General features: G+C 42.6%; 1 gene segment (V, D, J or C); it reads left to right on the top strand.

Annotated features, from left to right (window-relative positions):
- Window positions 1–17,256: 17,256 nt before the first annotated feature.
- LOC125753777 (immunoglobulin lambda variable 8-61-like) lies at window positions 17,257–17,812 on the top strand. The segment is given in 2 exon segments: window positions 17,257–17,394; window positions 17,493–17,812. Coding segments are annotated over 2 exon segments (438 nt in total).
- Window positions 17,813–18,656: the final 844 nt, after the last annotated feature.

The following is an 18,656-nucleotide window of genomic DNA, read 5'->3' as shown; positions in this document are numbered from 1 at the left end:
TTTGGTGGGGACAGGTGATTTGGGGACCCTACTCTTCTGCCATCTTGCCCCTCCTCCCAATATAATGTATTTAAAAGTAGAATAGAGGGAAGGGGCAAGATGGCGGAAGAGTAGGGTCTCCAAATCACCTTTCTCCACCAAATTACCTAGAAAACCTTCAAATTATCCTGAAAATCTATGAATTCGGCCTGAGAATTAAAGAGAGACCAGCTGGAATGCTACAGTGAGAAGAGTTTGCGCTTCTATCAAGGTAGGAAGACGGGGAAAAAAGAAATAAAGAAACAAGGCATCCAAGGGGGAGGGGCCCCGCGAGGAGCCGGGCTGAGGCCGGGGCGAGTGTCCCCAGGACAGGAGAGCCCCGTCCCGGAGAAGCAGGAGCTGCACCAACCTTCCCTGCGGAAAGTGGCTTGCAAGAAGTTAGAGCAGGACCCAGGAAGGCGGGGATGCCCTCGGGCTCCCGGGGACAGTAACAGAGCAACTGCGCGCCCAGGAGAGTGCGCCGAGCTCCCTAAGGGCTGCAGCGCGCACGGCGGGACCCGGCGGGACCCGGAGCAGCTCGGAGGGGCTCGGGCGGCGGCTCCGCAGAGGGGGCTGAGCGGCCCCGGGAGCAGCTCGGAGGGGCTCGGGCAGAGGAAGAGGCTCCGTGCGGAGGGGGCTGCGTGGTTCCACGAGCAGCTCGGGGAGGCTCGGGCGGCGGCTCCGCGGAGGGGGTTGCGCGGCCCGGGAGCGCGAATCCACCAGCGCAGGCTCCGGAGCACAGGGCGCCGGGATACAGCCCAGGATCCGGCCTCCCCCCGGGACAGGCAGAGGCCGGGAGGCCCCAGGACAGCAAGGACGCTCCAACCCCAGCTGAGCAGGTCAGCGGCCCACCCCGGAGCCTCCAGGCCCCGCAGACAGAGACCTCCGGAGTTCCTGCGGGGGCTGAATCCAGGTTTCCAGAGCTGGCCCCGCCACTAGGGCTGTTGCTCCTGGGGCCTCACGGGGTAAACAACCCCCACTGGCCCTGCACCAGGCAGGGGCACAGCAGCTCCCCCAACTGCTAACACCTAAAAATCAGCACAGCAGGCTCCTCCCCCAGAAGACCAGCTAGACTGACTGACAACTTCCAGGGGAAGCCAAGGGACTTAAAGTACACAGAATCAGAAGATACTCTCCCGTGGTTCTTTTGTTTGTTTGTTTTGCTTTTTGATTTGTTTCCTTCCCCACCCCCCTTTTTTCTCCTTTTTTCTTTTTCTTTCTTTTTCTTTCTCTTTTTCTTCTTTTTTTTTCGTTTTTTATTCTTCCTTTTTTTTCTCTTTCTCTTTTCTTTTCTTCTTTCTCTCCTCTCTTTTTCTCCTTTTCCCAATACAACTTGCTTTTGGCCACTCTGCACTGAGCAAAATGACTAGAAGGAAAACCTCACCTCAAAAGAAAGAATCAGAAACAGTCCTCTCTCCCACAGAGTTACAAAATCTGGATTACAATTCAATGTCAGAAAGCCAATTCAGAAGCCTATTATACAGCTACTGGTGACTCTAGAAAAAAGCATAAAGGACTCAAGAGGCTTCATGACTGCAGAATTTAGAGCTAATCAGGCAGAAATTAAAAATCAATTGAATGAGATGCAATCCAAACTAGAAGTCCTAACGACGAGGGTTAACGAGGTGGAAGAACGAGTGAGTGACATAGAAGACAAGGTGATAGCAAAGAGGGAAACTGAGGAAAAAAGAGACAAACAATTAAAAGACCATGAAGATAGATTAAGGGAAATAAACGACAGCCTGAGGAAGAAAAACCTACGTTTAATTGGGGTTCCCGAGGGCGCCAAAAGGGACAGAGGGCCAGAATATGTATTTGAACAAATTCTAGCTGAAAACTTTCCCAATCTGGGAAGGGAAACAGGCATTCAGATCCAGGAAATAGAGAGATCCCCCCCTAAAATCAATAAAAACCGTTCAACACCTCGACATTTAATAGTGAAGCTTGCAAATTCCAAAGATAAAGAGAAGATCCTTAAAGCAGCAAGAGACAAGAAATCCCTGACTTTTATGGGGAGGAGTATTAGGGTAACAGCAGACCTCTCCACAGAGACCTGGCAGGCCAGAAAGGGCTGGCAGGATATATTCAGGGTCCTAAATGAGAAGAACATGCAACCAAGAATACTTTATCCAGCAAGGCTCTCATTCAAAATGGAAGGAGAGATAAAGAGCTTCCAAGACAGGCAGCAACTAAAAGAATATGTGACCTCCAAACCAGCTCTGCAAGAAATTTTAAGTGGGACTCTTAAAATTCCCCTTTAAGAAGAAGTTCAGTGGAACATTCCACAAAAAACAAGGACTGAATAGTTATCATGATGACACTAAACTCCTATCTCTCAATAGTAACTCTGAATGTGAACGGGCTTAATGACCCCATCAAAAGGCGCAGGGTTTCAGACTGGATAAAAAAGCAGGACCCATCCATTTGCTGTCTACAAGAGACTCATTTTAGACAGAAGGACACCTACAGCCTGAAAATAAAAGGTTGGAGAACCATTTACCATTCGAATGGTCCTCAAAAGAAAGCAGCGGTAGCCATCCTTATATCAGATAAACTAAAATTTACCCCAAAGATTGTAGTGAGAGATGAAGAGGGACACTATATCATACTTAAAGGATCTATTCAACAAGGGGACTTAACAATCCTCAATATATATGCCCCGAATGTGGGAGCTGCCAAATATATAAACCAATTAATAAACAAAGTGAAGAAATACTTAGATAATAATACACTTATACTTGGTGACTTCAATCTAGCTCTTTCTATACTCGATAGGTCTTCTAAGCACAACATCACCAAAGAAACGAGAGCTTTAAATGATACACTGGACCAGATGGATTTCACAGATATCTACAGAACTTTACATCCAAACTCAACTGAATACACGTTCTTCTCAAGTGCACATGGAACTTTCTCCAGAATAGACCACATATTGGGTCACAAATCGGGTCTGAACCGATACCAAAAGATTGGGATCATCCCCTGCATATTCTCAGACCATAATGCCTTGAAATTAGAACTAAATCACAACAAGAAGTTTGGAAGGACCTCAAACACGTGGAGGTTAAGGACCATCCTGCTAAAAGATGAAAGGGTCAACCAGGAAATTAAGGAAGAATTAAAAAGATTCATGGAAACTAATGAGAATGAAGATACAACCATCCAAAATCTTTGGGATGCAGCAAAAGCAGTCCTAAGGGGGAAATACATCGCAATACAAGCATCCATTCAAAAACTGGAAAGAGGGATCCCTGGGTGGCGCAGCGGTTTGGCGCCTGCCTTTGGCCCAGGGCGCGATCCTGGAGACCCGGGATCGAATCCCACGTCGGGCTCCCGGTGCATGGAGCCTGCTTCTCCCTCTGCCTGTGTCTCTGTCTCTGTCTCTCTCTCTATCATAAATAAATAAATAAATCTTTAAAAAAAAACAAAAAACAAAAACTGGAAAGAACTCAAATACAAAAGCTAACCTTACACATAAAGGAGCTAGAGAAAAAACAGCAAATAGATCCTAAACCCAAGAGAAGAAGGGAGTTAATAAAGATTCGAGCAGAACTCAACGAAATCGAGACCAGAAGAATTGTGGAACAGATCAACAGAACCAGGAGTTGGTTCTTTGAAAGAATTAATAAGATAGATAAACCATTAGCCAGCCTTATTAAAAAGAAGAGAGAGAAGACTCAAATTAATAAAATCATGAATGAGAAAGGAGAGATCAATACCAACACCAAGGAAATACAAACGATTTTAAAAACTTATTATGAACAGCTATACGCCAATAAATTAGGCAATCTAGAAGAAATGGACGCATTCCTGGAAAGCCACAAACTACCAAAACTGGAACAGGAAGAAATAGAAAACCTTAACAGGCCAATAACCAGGGAGGAAATTGAAGCAGTCATCAAAAACCTCCCAAGACACAATAGTCCAGGGCCAGATGGCTTCCCAGGGGAATTTTATCAAACGTTTAAAGAAGAAACCATACCTATACTCCTAAAGCTGTTTGGAAAGATAGAAAGAGATGGAGTACTTCTAAATTCGTTCTTTGAGGCCAGCATCACCTTAATTCCAAAACAAGACAAAGACCCCACCAAAAAAGGAGAATTACAGACCAATATCCCTGATGAACATGGATACAAAAATTCTCAACAAGATACTGGCCAATAGGATCTAACAGTACATTAAGAAAATTAGGGATTCCTGGGTGGCGCAGCGGTTTAGCGCCTGCCTTTGGCCCAGGGCGTGATCCTGGAGACCCGGGATCGGATCCCATGTCGGGCTCCCAGTGCATGGAGCCTGCTTCTCTCTCTGCCTGTATCTCTGCCTCTCTCTATCTCTCTGTGTGACTATCATAAATAAATAAAAAAAATTTAAAAAAAGAAAATTATTCACCATGATCAAGTAGGATTTATCCCTGGGACACAAGGCTGGTTCAACACCCGTGAAACAATCAGTGTGATTCATCATATCAGCAAGAGAAAAACCAAGAACCATATGATCCTCTCATTAGATGCAGAGAAAGCATTTGACAAAATACAGCATCCATTTGTGATCAAAACTCTTCAGAGTGTAGGGATAGAGGGAACATTCCTCGACATCTTAAAAGCCATCTATGAAAAGCCCACAGCAAATATCATTCTCAATGGGGAAGCACTGGGAGCCTTTCCCCTAAGATCAGGAACAAGACAGGGATGTCCACTCTCACCACTGCTGTTCAACATAATACTGAAAGTCCTAGCCTCAGCAATCAGACAACAAAAAGACATTAAAGGCATTCAAATTGGCAAAGAAGAAGTCAAACTCTCCCTCTTTGCCGATGACATGATACTCTACATAGAAAACCAAAAGTCTCCACCCCAAGATTGCTAGAACTCATACAGCAATTCGGTAGCGTGGCAGGATACAAAATCAATGCCCAGAAATCAGTGGCATTTCTATACACTAACAATGAGACTGAAGAAAGAGAAATTAAGGAGTCAATCCCATTTACAATTGCACCCAAAAGCATAAGATACGTAGGAATAAACCTAACCAAAGATGTAAAGGATCTCTACCCTAAAAACTATAGAACACTTCTGAAAGAAATTGAGGAAGACACAAAGAGATGAAAAAATATTCCATGCTCATGGATTGGTAGAATTAATATTGTGAAAATGTCAATGTTACCCAGGGCAATATACACGTTTAATGCAATCCCTATCAAAATACCATGGACTTTCTTCAGAGAGTTAGAGCAAATTATTTTAAGATTTGTGTGGAATCAGAAAAGACCCCGAATAGCCAGGGGAATTTAAAAAAGAAAACCATATCTGGGGGCATCACAATGCCAGATTTCAGGTTGTACTACAAAGCTGTGGTCATCAAGACAGTGTGGTACTGGCACAAAAACAGACACATAGATCAGTGGAACAGAATAGAGAATCCAGAAGTGGACCCTGAACTTTATGGTCAACTTATATTCGATAAAGGAGGAAAGACTATCCATTGGAAGAAAGACAGTCTCTTCAATAAATGGTGCTGGGAAAATTGGACATCCACATGCAGAAGAATGAAACTAGATCACTCTCTTTCACCATACACAAAGATAAACTCAAAATGGATGAACGATCTAAATGTGAGATAAGATTCCATCAATATCCTAGAGAAGAACACAGGCAACACCCTTTTTGAACTCGGCCATAGTAACTTCTTGCAAGATACATCCACGAAGGCAAAAGAAACAAAAGCAAAAATGAACTATTGGGACTTCATCAAGATAAGAAGCTTTTGCACAGCAAAGGATACAGTCAACAAAACTCAAAGACAACCTACAGAATGGGAGAAGATATTTGCAAATGACATATCAGATAAAGGGCTAGTTTCCAAGATCTATAAAGAACTTCTTAAACTCAACACCAAAGAAACAAACAATCCAATCATGAAATGGGCAAAAGACATGAACAGAAATCTCACAGAGGAAGACATAGACATGGCCAACACGCACATGAGAAAATGCTCTGCATCACTTGCCATCAGGGAAATACAAATCAAAACCACAATGAGATCCCACCTCACACCAGTGAGAATGGGGCAAATTAACAAGGCAGGAAACAACAAATGTTGGAGAGGATGTGGAGAAAAGGGAACCCTCATACACTGTTGGTGGGAATGTGAACTGGTGCAGCCACTCTGGAAAACTGTGTGGAGGTTCCTCAAACAGTTAAAAATATACCTGCCCTACGACCCAGCAATTGCCCTGCTGGGGATTTACCCCAAAGATACAGATGCAGTGAAACGCCGGGACACCTGCACCCTGATGTTTATAGCAGCAATGGCCACGATAGCCAAACTGTGGAAGGAGCCTCGGTTCCAACGAAAGATGAATGGATAAAGAAGATGTGGTTTATGTATACAATGGAATATTACTCAGCTATTAGAAATGACAAATACCCACCATTTGCTTCAACGTGGATGGAACTGGAGGGTATTATGCTGAGTGAAGTAAGTCAGTCGGAGAAGGACAAACATTATATGTTCTCATTCATTTGGGGAATACAAATAATAGTGAAAGGGAATATAAGGGAAGGGGGAAGAAATGTGTGGGAAATATCAGAAAGGGAGACAGAACATAAAGACTGCTAACCCTGGGAAACGAACTAGGGGTGTTGGAAGGGGAGGAGGGCGGGGGGTGGGAGTGAATGGGTGACGGGCACTGGGGGTTATTCTGTATGTTAGTAAATTGAACACCAATAAAAAATAAATAAAAAAAAATAAAAAAAATACCATGGACTTTCTTCAGAGAGTTGGAACAAATTATTTTAAGATTTGTGTGGAATCAGAAAAGACCCCGAACAGCCAGGGGAATTTTAAAAAAGAAAACCATATCTGGGGGCATCACAATGCCAGATTTCAGGTTGTACTACAAAGCTGTGGTCATCAAGACAGAGTGGTACTGGCACAAAAACAGATACATAGATCAGTGGAACAGAATAGAGAATCCAGAAGTGGACCCTGAACTTTATGGTCAACTAATATTCGATAAAGGGGGAAATACTATCCATTGGAAGAAAGACAGTCTCTTCAATAAATGGTGCTGGGAAAATTGGACATCCACATGCAGAAGAACGAAACTAGACCGCTCTCTTTCACCATACACAATGATAAACTCAAAATGGATGAAAGATCTAAATGTGAGACCAGATTCCATCAAAATCCTAGAGGAGAACACAGGCAACACCCTTTTTGAACTCGGCCATAGTAACTTCTTGCAAGATACATCCACGAAGGCAAAAGAAACAAAAGCAAAAATGAACTATTGGGACTTCATCAAGATAAGAAGCTTTTGCACAGCAAAGGATACAGTCAACAAAACTCAAAGACAACCTACAGAATGGGAGAAGATATTTGCAAATGACATATCAGATAAAGGGCTAGTTTCCAAGATCTATAAAGAACTTCTTAAACTCAACACCAAAGAAACAAACAATCCAATCATGAAATGGGCAAAAGACATGAACAGAAATCTCACAGAGGAAGACATAGACATGGCCAACATGCATATGAGAAAATGCTCTGCATCATTTGCCATCAGGGAAATACAAATCAAAACCACAATGAGATCCCACCTCACACCAGTGAGAATGGGGCAAATTAACAAGGCAGGAAACAACAAATGTTGGAGAGGATGTGGAGAAAAGGGAACCCTCATACACTGTTGGTGGGAATGTGAACTGGTGCAGCCACTCTGGAAAACTGTGTGGAGGTTCCTCAAACAGTTAAAAATATACCTGCCCTACGACCCAGCAATTGCCCTGCTGGGGATTTACCCCAAAGATACAGATGCAGTGAAACGCCGGGACACCTGCACCCTGATGTTTATAGCAGCAATGGCCACGATAGCCAAACTGTGGAAGGAGCCTCGGTGTCCAACGAAAGATGAATGGATAAAGAAGATGTGGTTTATGTATACAATGGAATATTACTCAGCTATTAGAGATGACAAATACCCACCATTTGCTTCAACGTGGATGGAACTGGAGGGTATTATGCTGAGTGAAGTAAGTCAGTCGGAGAAGGACAAACATTATATGTTCTCATTCATTTGGGGAATATAAATAATAGTGAAAGGGAATTAAGGGAAGGGAGAAGAAATGTGTGGGAAATATCAGAAAGGGAGACAGAACATAAAGACTGCTAACTCTGGGAAACGAACTAGTGGTGGTAGAAGGGGAGGAGGGCGGGGGGTGGGAGTGAATGGGTGACGGGCACTGGTGGTTATTCTGTATGTTAGTAAATTGAACACCAATAAAAAATAAAGTAAAAAAAATAAGGAAAGAAAGAAAGGAAAGAGAGAGAAAAAAGAAAGAAAAAGGAAGGAAGAAAGAAAAAAGGAAGGAAGGGAAGAAAGATGTTATACAATGAACTCCTCAAACAAAGCACAAGAACAAAAAAACCTGAATAAAAAGTAAGTTAAAGACATTACCAGATATTTCAGAGAAGTAGATAGGCAGATGGGATTTAAACATGTGACATTTTGTTCCATATTATATATCATTAAGGAAAAGCAAGTGCAAACATGAATGAGGTACCACTGCACACCTATCAGAATGGACAAAATCCAGTAGACTGGCATCAGATAGATTATGTACAGAAAATGAATTATTTAAAATAGCAAGGGTCACCATCCCCCACCCATATGCTCACTGATATGTCATCCCAATGATGCACAAAGAACATCAATTCACCTCTGTGCTAGTCATCCCCTAAATTCATAACATTAGTGTAATCATGAGAAAACATCAGATAAAAACATATTATGGGACACTTTACAAAATACGACACCACCTGTCCCCAAATCCCCCAAATCAAGAACAGAGTAATACTTAAAACTCATACATTGAAGGATTTTAGTATGTCCTGATGAATAGATGCAATGTTGTTAGTTGGATTGATTGCAGGTTAACAGTGTTAAAATAAGTATGTAAGTAAATAAATAAATACAAAAACTTTGAAATCTAGATAAAGTCTGCAATTTTGCAAGATGATCAGAACACTGGCAAGTACTTGTTTTTATAAATGATTCATAACAACACAAAAGGTTACCATTTGGAAAAGCTGGGTGAAACGAAGAGATCTCTATCCCATATTTGCAATTTTCCTGTAAATATAAAATTATTACAGAACAAAATTTCTACACAAAATGCATAAGGCAAAGTAATAAAAATGTCTTCCCTCACTCTTCTACACTTAAGAACAGAAAGCCAGACATTTGTGCTATACTGGTTTCCAGCCAGCCTTTAAAACTTCTCACATTGAATTCTTGGTTATGCAATGTATTGACTATTTATTACCCTGTAAAGAGTAATATAAAAATAATAATCATGTTCTTTGTCTTTTATTTACACAGCTTGAGAGTCAAAATAAATCATCTGCATAGCAGCTCAGCAGGATCCCAACCATCCTAGCCCTGGAAGAAAGCATTCAGAGCAGGCACCTTGAGGATCCCCAGTTCTGGACAGTAGGAAGTGCTCCCATTTATCCAGGTCTTCTCTCTTACAACTGAAATGTCCTGACACACGACAACAAACAAGCATAGGAAGTCTTTTGAAGGTAGAAAGAAAATGAAGATGTCAAACAAATTGAGGAAAACACAACAGTGCATACCCCGGTTCCTTTTCTTGTATTATGTCCTCCACATGTAAGACAAGATCCTGTAGGTTCCTCTAATCAAAAAACATTGAGAATGTGAGATCCAGAAAATCAAACCAGAAAACACTAAAACTCCAAAAGCACCAAGTCTATTTAGAGGATATGGAGGTAAGTTGGCCTGACTGGAGGAAATATTTGGACAAACTTGCCAACCACTTGCACACACTAATGAATCCCCAAACTGCCCTCATGCAGGGGTCACATTATTGCTCAGCAGAGACATGGTGTCCATATCCTCCTGGAAGAAGCAGGCAGTGTCCCAACACCCACCAGCCATGGTGTCAGCTACTCAGGAGATAGCTGAGCCTCCATCCCATGGGAACATCAACAATTCTGGGCAAGGCAGGCTTAGTTGGCAAGTTTGCCCTCCAGTTTTTCCCACCCATGATTTTAGCAGGTCCTGGGGAGCTCATCTGAACTCCATCACTCAGCAGAGAGAATGAATGCAGTGGTACAAGGCAAAGCTGGTTTGTTGTCATATACCCATTGCTAGTGACTGTCTGAACACTGGGGAACTGAGACTGGTCTCTCCCTGGGCATAAAAACACTGAATTTTGATGCAGGAGGCAAGGGAGCTGGACCTGCATTCGACCCTCCGCTCCCTGGTGTCAGTGAGGACAAGGAATGCAGTGGGGAGCAGAGGATCCACTCCCCGAAGGAAAGCAGCTCCATTCAGTCCTGTGCATCCCACCATGGTGTTGGCAGGGCCCAGCAAAGAGCTTGTCCTACACCCCCACCTGATGGGAACTGGAAGGTGGCAATCACTGCCCCACCTTCTCCAGCAGAGAGTAAGCAGTAGAGTGGTAAGCATTTTCACTTGAGCCACCAGGAATCTGCCACACACACCCTGCGCCTGCTGTTGCACCTCAACGGGAGGATCACTTGTTTGAAGAAAAATAACTGAGAACCAAGCATCTCATTATATAATAACCATAATATCCAGGATCCAATAAAAAATATGATATGTCAAGAAACAGGAAAATGAAATCTTGAATGAGAAAGAATCGACAGCCACCAACACTGAGATCACGTACATCCTAAAATTTTTGAACAGATATTTTTAGGCAACTATCATAACGTCCATCTGATGAGCAATTACAAACACTCTTCAAACAAATAGAAAGCAGAAATTAAAGAAAAGTCATCAACAAACCGACTGGAATTTTTAGGACTAAAAAAGATAACAGAAGACATTCAAAACAGGAAACTCTCCAGAGGGACTCAAGAGTAGGTGATACTTCTTATTTGGTTGTTTTCTGGCTTATTTGTTGAAACCAAAAATGGGCTCCATTCCCTCTGCTGCAGTTCCCACCATCTTGACCGATCTCCTGAGGCTGTCAGCAGGGGCGTTGTGCACCTGCTCAGAGCTGGCCAGGCCTGAAACCCACTGAAATGGTTCTACCTGCCTGGGCCCTGCACTGGTGCTCACTGCCAGAGGGAGAGATGACAGCAGCTGTCTCCTCCCAGGGGACAAACCCATAGTTCTCACCCACCCCAGAACTCCTCCCTGGATGGAAGCTCCTAGCTGGGCTGAGGATCCAGAATCAGATGGCACTGTGGGCTCCTATTTGCACAATATACCAGCAAGCATGCCCTTCATCCCTAGAGCTGAAGAGGAGATAAAGGAAACATCCCAAATACAAATCAAAACGAAACTGAGATATGACCTCACACCAGTCATAACAGCTAACAGACACAACATAGGAAATAGCAGGTGCGGACAAAAATGTAGAGAAAGGGGAACCGTCTTGCACTGTTGATGGGTGTGCAACCTTGTGTAGCTCCTTTGGAAAACATTTTGGAGGCCACTCAAAACATTAAAATAGAAATACTCTATGATTCAGCAATTACCCTCCTAGGTATTTACCCATAAAATACAAAAATCTAATTCAAAGGGATACATACCCCCCGAAGTTCATATTGGCTTTATCAACAATACCCAGAGTGAGCCCAACAGAATGGTTAAAGTATATATATATATATATATATATATATATATATATATATATACTATGCCATATGACTGAGCCATAAAAAAAGAATGAAATATTAACATTTGCAAAGATGTGGAAGGAGCTAGGGAGTATAATGCTAAGTGAAATAAGTCAATCAGAGAAAGATAAATATCATATAATTTCACTCATGGAGAATTTAAGAATTGAAACAAAGTATCATAGAGGAAAAAGTGAGGAAAACAGGAAACAAACCCTTACCTCTAAAGAACTAACTAATGTTTACCAAATGAAAGGTGGGTGGAGGGATGGGTTATAAAGGTGGTGGGGATGAAGAAGTGTACTTGTGATGAGCACTGGCTCATTTATTTAAGTCTTGAATTACTAAGTTGCACTCCTATTACACATTGTGTTAGATATTTGGAATATAAAGAAAAACTTAAGTAGAAAAGAGACATCCCAGAGTCCAGAGCCAGTTTTAATGCCAGGGAATCTGTGGAAATTCCACACCATGACCTTGACTCCTATCCTTCTTCTCCCCTTCCTCACTCACTTCTCCTTTCAGAGGCATCCTTAAAAGGGATTCCTCTGTCTTTCTTCTTCATTCCTAATAAGGGTCTATTTTCATTTCAGGGACCAATTCTCAGGTCATGGTGACTCAGGAGCCTTCATGGCCATGTCCCCAGGAGGGACAGTCACTCTCACCTATGCCTCCAGCACAGGACACTATCCATACTGGATCCAAGAAAATATTGGCCAAGTCAGGGCCATTTATTTATAATAAAAACAACAAATACTGATTTCTCATGCTCCCTTCTTGGGAGCAAATCTGACATGACCATCTCCTAGTGCCCAGCCTGAGGACGAGGATGAGTACCCATGGGGGCTACACTATAGTGGTGCTGGGCCCAGTGAGAAACCAAGATGAGGAAGGGAGACATACACTTTGTTTCATCAATTGTGGATACAAATATCATGTGATTACTGATGTCTCATGGCCAAACACCTGAGCCCAGAGCACTATAAATGCTGACCAGCCATGGGGAGATGGGCATGGGAAGGATCTGGATTGATTTCCATCCCTGTGTGAGTCCTAACATCGAGTAAGTGTATGAGTGACTCAGGAGGCATTAGTTCAGAAAAACGCAAATTTAGGTGTTTCATATTACAAAATGTCTGTTGGAACAGAACTATAGATGGAGGCTAAATACATTTCCTTAAGAAAAAAAAAAGGAACATTAAAAAGTCTTCCTTTACAGCCAAAAGATGAAAAATGGAAAAATCCTCATTTTGTATTTTCTTAATATTTACTTTATTACGTTGCATTTCAGTGCAATGCAACTGCGTTGCATATTTAAAAATAGTAATGAAACGAACAAGGGATGGTAGAAAGGGAGGTAGGCGGGGGGTTGGGGTGACTGGGTGAAGGGCACTGAGAAGGGCATTTGATGGGATGAGCACTGGGTGTTATTCTATATGTTGGCAAATTGAACACCAATAAAATATTTTTTAAAAATAGTAATGATAATCTTTCGGGAAAAAACGGGGGACGCCTGCTTGGCTCAGTGATTGAACTCCTGCCTTCAACCCTGGGCTTGATCCTGGAGTCCTGGGATCCATTCCAATGTTGGGCTCCCTGCATGGACCCTGTTTCTCCCTCTGCCTATGTCCCTGCCTGTCTCTCTCTCTGTGTCTCTTGAATGAATGAATATTCATTCATTTGAATGAATAAATAAATAAATAAAGTAACAATTATAAGCCTTTTCAGAAAGGATTCTTCTTTCCTAATATCCTCATTTAAATTGTATACTACCGAAGAACATATGTTGAAATTGTAGACCTCAGCCATGTAGTCCCAGGTTTCTAAAACCTGGCACACTAGCAAAGGCTCCCAAGAAGCTGTTAAAAATATAGACTTCTCAGTCCCATCCCAGCCATAATAAATACAAGTCTCAAAGGGGTGAAACCAGGAAATACACATCTTGGAGAAACATCCCTGGTTATCTTGCTTCCTCTGGATTAAGAGTAAATCCAAACTGATCGCCTGGTAATCTGTACCAGGTACCAGATAAAAGACTTTGCATGATCTGGCCTCTGCACCCCCTGTAGACCCATCTCCTACCCTTCTCTCTGTCCCTTACTCTGCTCCAGCCACATGGCTTCCTTGCTGTCCCTCACATGGAACAGGGCCTTTGCTCAGAGCCTTTGCCCTTCTGTTTCCTCCATGGTATGCTGTTCTTACAGTTCTGTGCATGGCCACTTCATTCAAATGCCACCTTCTCAGAGAGGATCTCTCTGACCTGCTCTGTGATTTTGCCCCGGTGTTCACTGTCTCCATCACAGTTGTCTGCTGTGCCTTACCCCTGGACATTCGTTACTACTTGAAATTACTGTTTTATATGTTTATTTGCTAACCTTTGGTCTTCTGGACTCAGATGTTAGCTTCATGAGGGTGGAAACTCGCCTCTTTTCTTGCCAATGAATCCCCAGGGACATAGTGCCTGGCATAGTGTGCCTTTTTGCTCAATATACAATTGTTGGATGAATGAATGACTGGATGGATGGATGGATGGATGGATGGATGGATGGATGGATGGATAAAAGAAAATTGTAGACCTCAGGACTTAAGAATGTCACCTTATATGGAAAAGGGGTGCTGCAGATGTAAATAGTACGGATGGGGTGATGAAGGGGGTATGGCGGCCTCCTAATTCCTGTGCTTGTAACATGACAGTCAGATGGAGTCAAGGAGGGATCCGTGGGAGGGTGGAGACAGAGACAGTGGTTCTGCAGGTACAGACAGGGTACCCCAAAAGTTCTCCTCAAATTTCTTATTTTGTATTTTTTATTTTGTAAAGGGGTGTTGCAGATGTAAATAGTAAAGATGGGGTGGTGAAGGGGGTGTGGTGGCCTCCTAATTCCTGTGCTTGTAACATGACAGTCAGATGGAGACAAGGAGGGATCCGTGGGAGGGTGGAGACAGAGACAGTGGTTCTGCAGGTGCAGACAGGGTACCCCAAAAGTTCTCCTCAAATTTCTTGCAGTTATGGAGAGGCAAGAAGGATTCCTCTGCAGGTTTGACAGATCATGGCCATTCCCTACAAATTGTGGAGTTGTGTATGAACAGCAGAAATGCATGTTTATTGTTTTGAGCCACCTATTTTGTGGTGCTTTATTATGGCAGCCCTAGAAAAATAATACATCTAAAGACCAATATATACATCTAGGAAATGTCACTAACAAGTGGATTACAACTGAACAATGAAATTATTTTTCAATTATAAAATTGGAAGATATTAAGTTTGTCTTTAACTGCTGAAATTGTCTGCTGAAATAGGAAATCTCATACTTTGATGATGAGAGTATAAATTGGTAAATCAAGTTTGGAACATAAATTTTAAATTCTTATCATATATTAAATGTATATATGATCTGAAACAGTGTTACAAATTTTTGAAATCAGTTCTAATGAAAATTATCTAGCTAATACACTCCAAGATAAATATACAGGTACATCTAGTTAAGACATGTTACAAAAAAAAAAGACATGTTACAATAACAAATAATCGAAACCAACATGAATATTTGTCTGTGGAAAAGTCATGAAATTATGTTAAATTATCCTGTAGATTAATGATGAACTATGAATCAAAATGAGAGACATCCTAATGCTTCTCAAAAATCAGTGATTGTTTTATAAGGAGCAATGGAAGTACAGAAAAAAACAAGATTAGGTTATGAAATATATATATATGTGTGTGTGTTGTGTATGTGTGTATATGTGGGAGTGTGTGTATATAAACTAGAGCACATCCTAGTGAGTGTTACCAGTTATCCCTTCAGGAAGTAAGTGGCAGTGGAACTGAGGATGCGTTGGTATCATATTAATTTTAGTAAAGGATTTTATTTCTTTATTTGAGATAATGAGTATGAGAGAGCATCAGCAGGGAGAGGATCAGAGGGAGAGGGAGAAGTAGACCCCCTACTGAGCAAGGAGCCCAATGCAGGGCTCTATCCTGGATTTCTGGGATCATGATCTGAGCTGAATGCAGACACTTAAACAACTGGCTCCTCATATCAATTTTATAGACCATTTAGAGCAATGTTATTTAATATCGACCTTTGTACTGAGCAAAATTACACAAGTAGACCAAAAATATCTTGAATGTATTAATAAGTAATTACAAAATAATTGTTGTAAGGGTACTATCCAGGAATAAATGAGAACCCACAGAAGTAACCAAGGACAAAGGACATGTCATCCATGAAAGCATTATATTCTCATTCCAAGACAGAGATAAAAGCTAAGACATGCACATGGGGGCTGGTGAACCTAGCAGGAGACCCTGAAAACAGTAACAAAAAACAAGTAAGTCAGCTTATAAGGGTAACCCAAGTTACCCTTATTTCTACCGAAGTGGAAATACTACCAAGGTTGAATGAATGGGCTTCTCTAAAGATTTTCAATCTTGAGCTTACTTCAAGTTCATTATGTCCCAGTAATGAAACAAGGGACAAGGCAGATGTAAACTCCAGTGTCAGGAAATCCTGAAATATACTCTGACATAAATATTCCAGTTAGCTGTCTAACTTAAGGAATTGATGCCCTGGAAAAATGAATGGCTCAACCCCACAGAGCTGACCTGCTCATTCTACTGTCCTGGGTGGTGACATCAGAGGTCCACCTGCAAAGCTCAGAGGCCCTTCTAGGAGGACTGGGAAGGTTGATACAGGCTGGGGAACATGGTGTCTGAGGCCAGCAGGGGGCGCAAGTGGGCTGCTCCTGGGAGTCAGGGTCTGGGTCAGGAAGACCAGGAACATCTATCACTGGCCCCTGCACCCTAGAGCAAGCAGGGTCATCCCTGTGGATGACTTTCCTGCACCTACGGTCTTGGAGCCACAAGAGCTCTCAGCTCTGAATCACACAGGCCTCGTAATTCGTCCTCCACTATGTCATGGAGTAACCTGTCCAGAAATGATTTTCATAGAAATATAGATGGACAGGAGAATCATACAATACAATCATCAGCAGAACACAAAGGGGAATGGAGTTCAAAATGCTCCAAAAACATCAATTGTTCACACAATGTCATGTTCATTTCTGATAAAGAGACATCCCTGTTCAGCTCCTCGGGGACTACTGCAACAAGGTCCATGATTAACTGAGAGGAGACCACTGCCCCTACCTCTGTTACAGGGGCTCTGAGATTCCCAGTGTCCTCAATGCTGGAAGAGGCACCGCGAAGACCCTCCAAGGACAGAAGAGGAAATGTCACTTAGGAGGAAAGAAAATGTTCCAGAGATGGGTTAGATTTGAGGCGAATTAGATGTGGAACCAGGAGGTGAGAACACATCCATCTCCTCATTCAGCTCTCTGGCTTTCCAGAGAACCTTGGGACAGAGGTCACTAGAGACAGTATGGTGGTCATTTGCTGAAAGATGTCCTCCTGACACCCAGTGTCTCAGGTCACCCTGCAGTCATTTGTGCGTGTGAGGTCCCAGAGTCTACTCATTTCAAAGTCCTCCAGGGGACATGCTGGTGACTCCTGGGGAGAGAGAGAGAGGGAGAGAGAGGAAGCTGATTTGCATGAAGTGCTTTCTTAACCTCATAGGACAGGAGACATGAAAAGGTCCAGGGACACCCCATTCCATCCCAGGACCCTAAGGAGGCTACAATCTGTGAGGGTCCCCACCATGGCTTGGACGGTGCTTCTTCTCGGGCTCCTTGCCTATGGATCAGGTCAGGGAAAAACCTTTGCGTCTGTGGGGAGCTCATAAAACAGGGATTCATGTGACCCTTGTCTCCCATAACAACACCTTTCTCTCTTTTGATTTTAGGAGCAGATTCTCAGACTGTGGTAACCCAGGAGCCATCACTCTCAGTGTCTCCAGGAGGGACAGTCACACTCACATGTGGCCTCAGCTCTGGGTCAGTCTCTACAAGTAACCACCCTAGCTGGTACCAGCAGACCCAAGGGAAGGCTCCTCGCATGCTTATCTACAACACAAACAACCGCCCCTCTGGGATCCCTAATCGCTTCTCTGGATCCATCTCTGGGAACAAAGCCTCCCTCACCATCACAGGAGCCCAGCCTGAGGACGAGACTGACTATTACTGTTTATTGTATATGGGTAGTAACATTTACACAGTGATTTAAATCTATGGGGAAGTGTAGCCAAAACCCCTTCATGGCCTCAGAAATGCTCAGCTTTAAAGGAAGGAGAGAAAGTGAGATGGGGAAAGAGTCAACACCACCATAGGAAGTGAAACTCCCTGGCCCCATTCTCCTGTTCCATGGTTCATGACAATGAACCCCATTTATCTCTCCCAGGGTGTCTCTATCTCTCCAATGTGACCTTCCAAGACTGTGCTTCCTTGCTCCCTCTCTGTCTAAAATGTTGAGGAGTGGGGCTTCCCTTCCATTATAGATAAACGAATACTGAGACCGAATCTACTATTTCAATATGGTCTATTAAACATAGAGCCTTGGTAGATCTCATTTTGTTCACTAATTTGATGATGAGGACCAAATTAATATTTACATCATGTGGAGTTTGATAAACTGTAATCCTCCATGTTGTTATTCCAAATCTGAAACCAGCGTCGGTGTTCATAGATGAATATTTAACAAGCATTCCAGAGATTTGTATGGAAGATAGTGTTTAAGAAGCATCTATGATTGTATTAATATGAAATTAGTTCTGAAAATATCCCTTAAATGCAAAGACAGTAAAATCTTCTACTTTAATCATTCCCACATCCCCCTAATGATCCAAGAACACTGAGAAACAGATTCAAAATTGCAATCCATTTGTGGTCACAACAGCTTGCTTTGGAGCAGTGCATGCTGTGGCATGAAGAAGTGAAGGACCACACGTGACCAGTAGATATAAATATGTAATTCGGCCTGGACACTGTACGATTTGACATCATGGCGCCTCATTGCCCAGGGCTCTCAGGGAAATATCAAGAGACATAGGATAGTGTACTTATTACCTGTT

Source organism: Canis lupus, chromosome 26 (assembly GCF_003254725.2).
Source record: "Canis lupus dingo isolate Sandy chromosome 26, ASM325472v2, whole genome shotgun sequence".
Classification (NCBI taxonomy): domain Eukaryota; kingdom Metazoa; phylum Chordata; class Mammalia; order Carnivora; family Canidae; genus Canis; species Canis lupus.
This window is presented reverse-complemented; position numbering and strand designations above follow the sequence as displayed.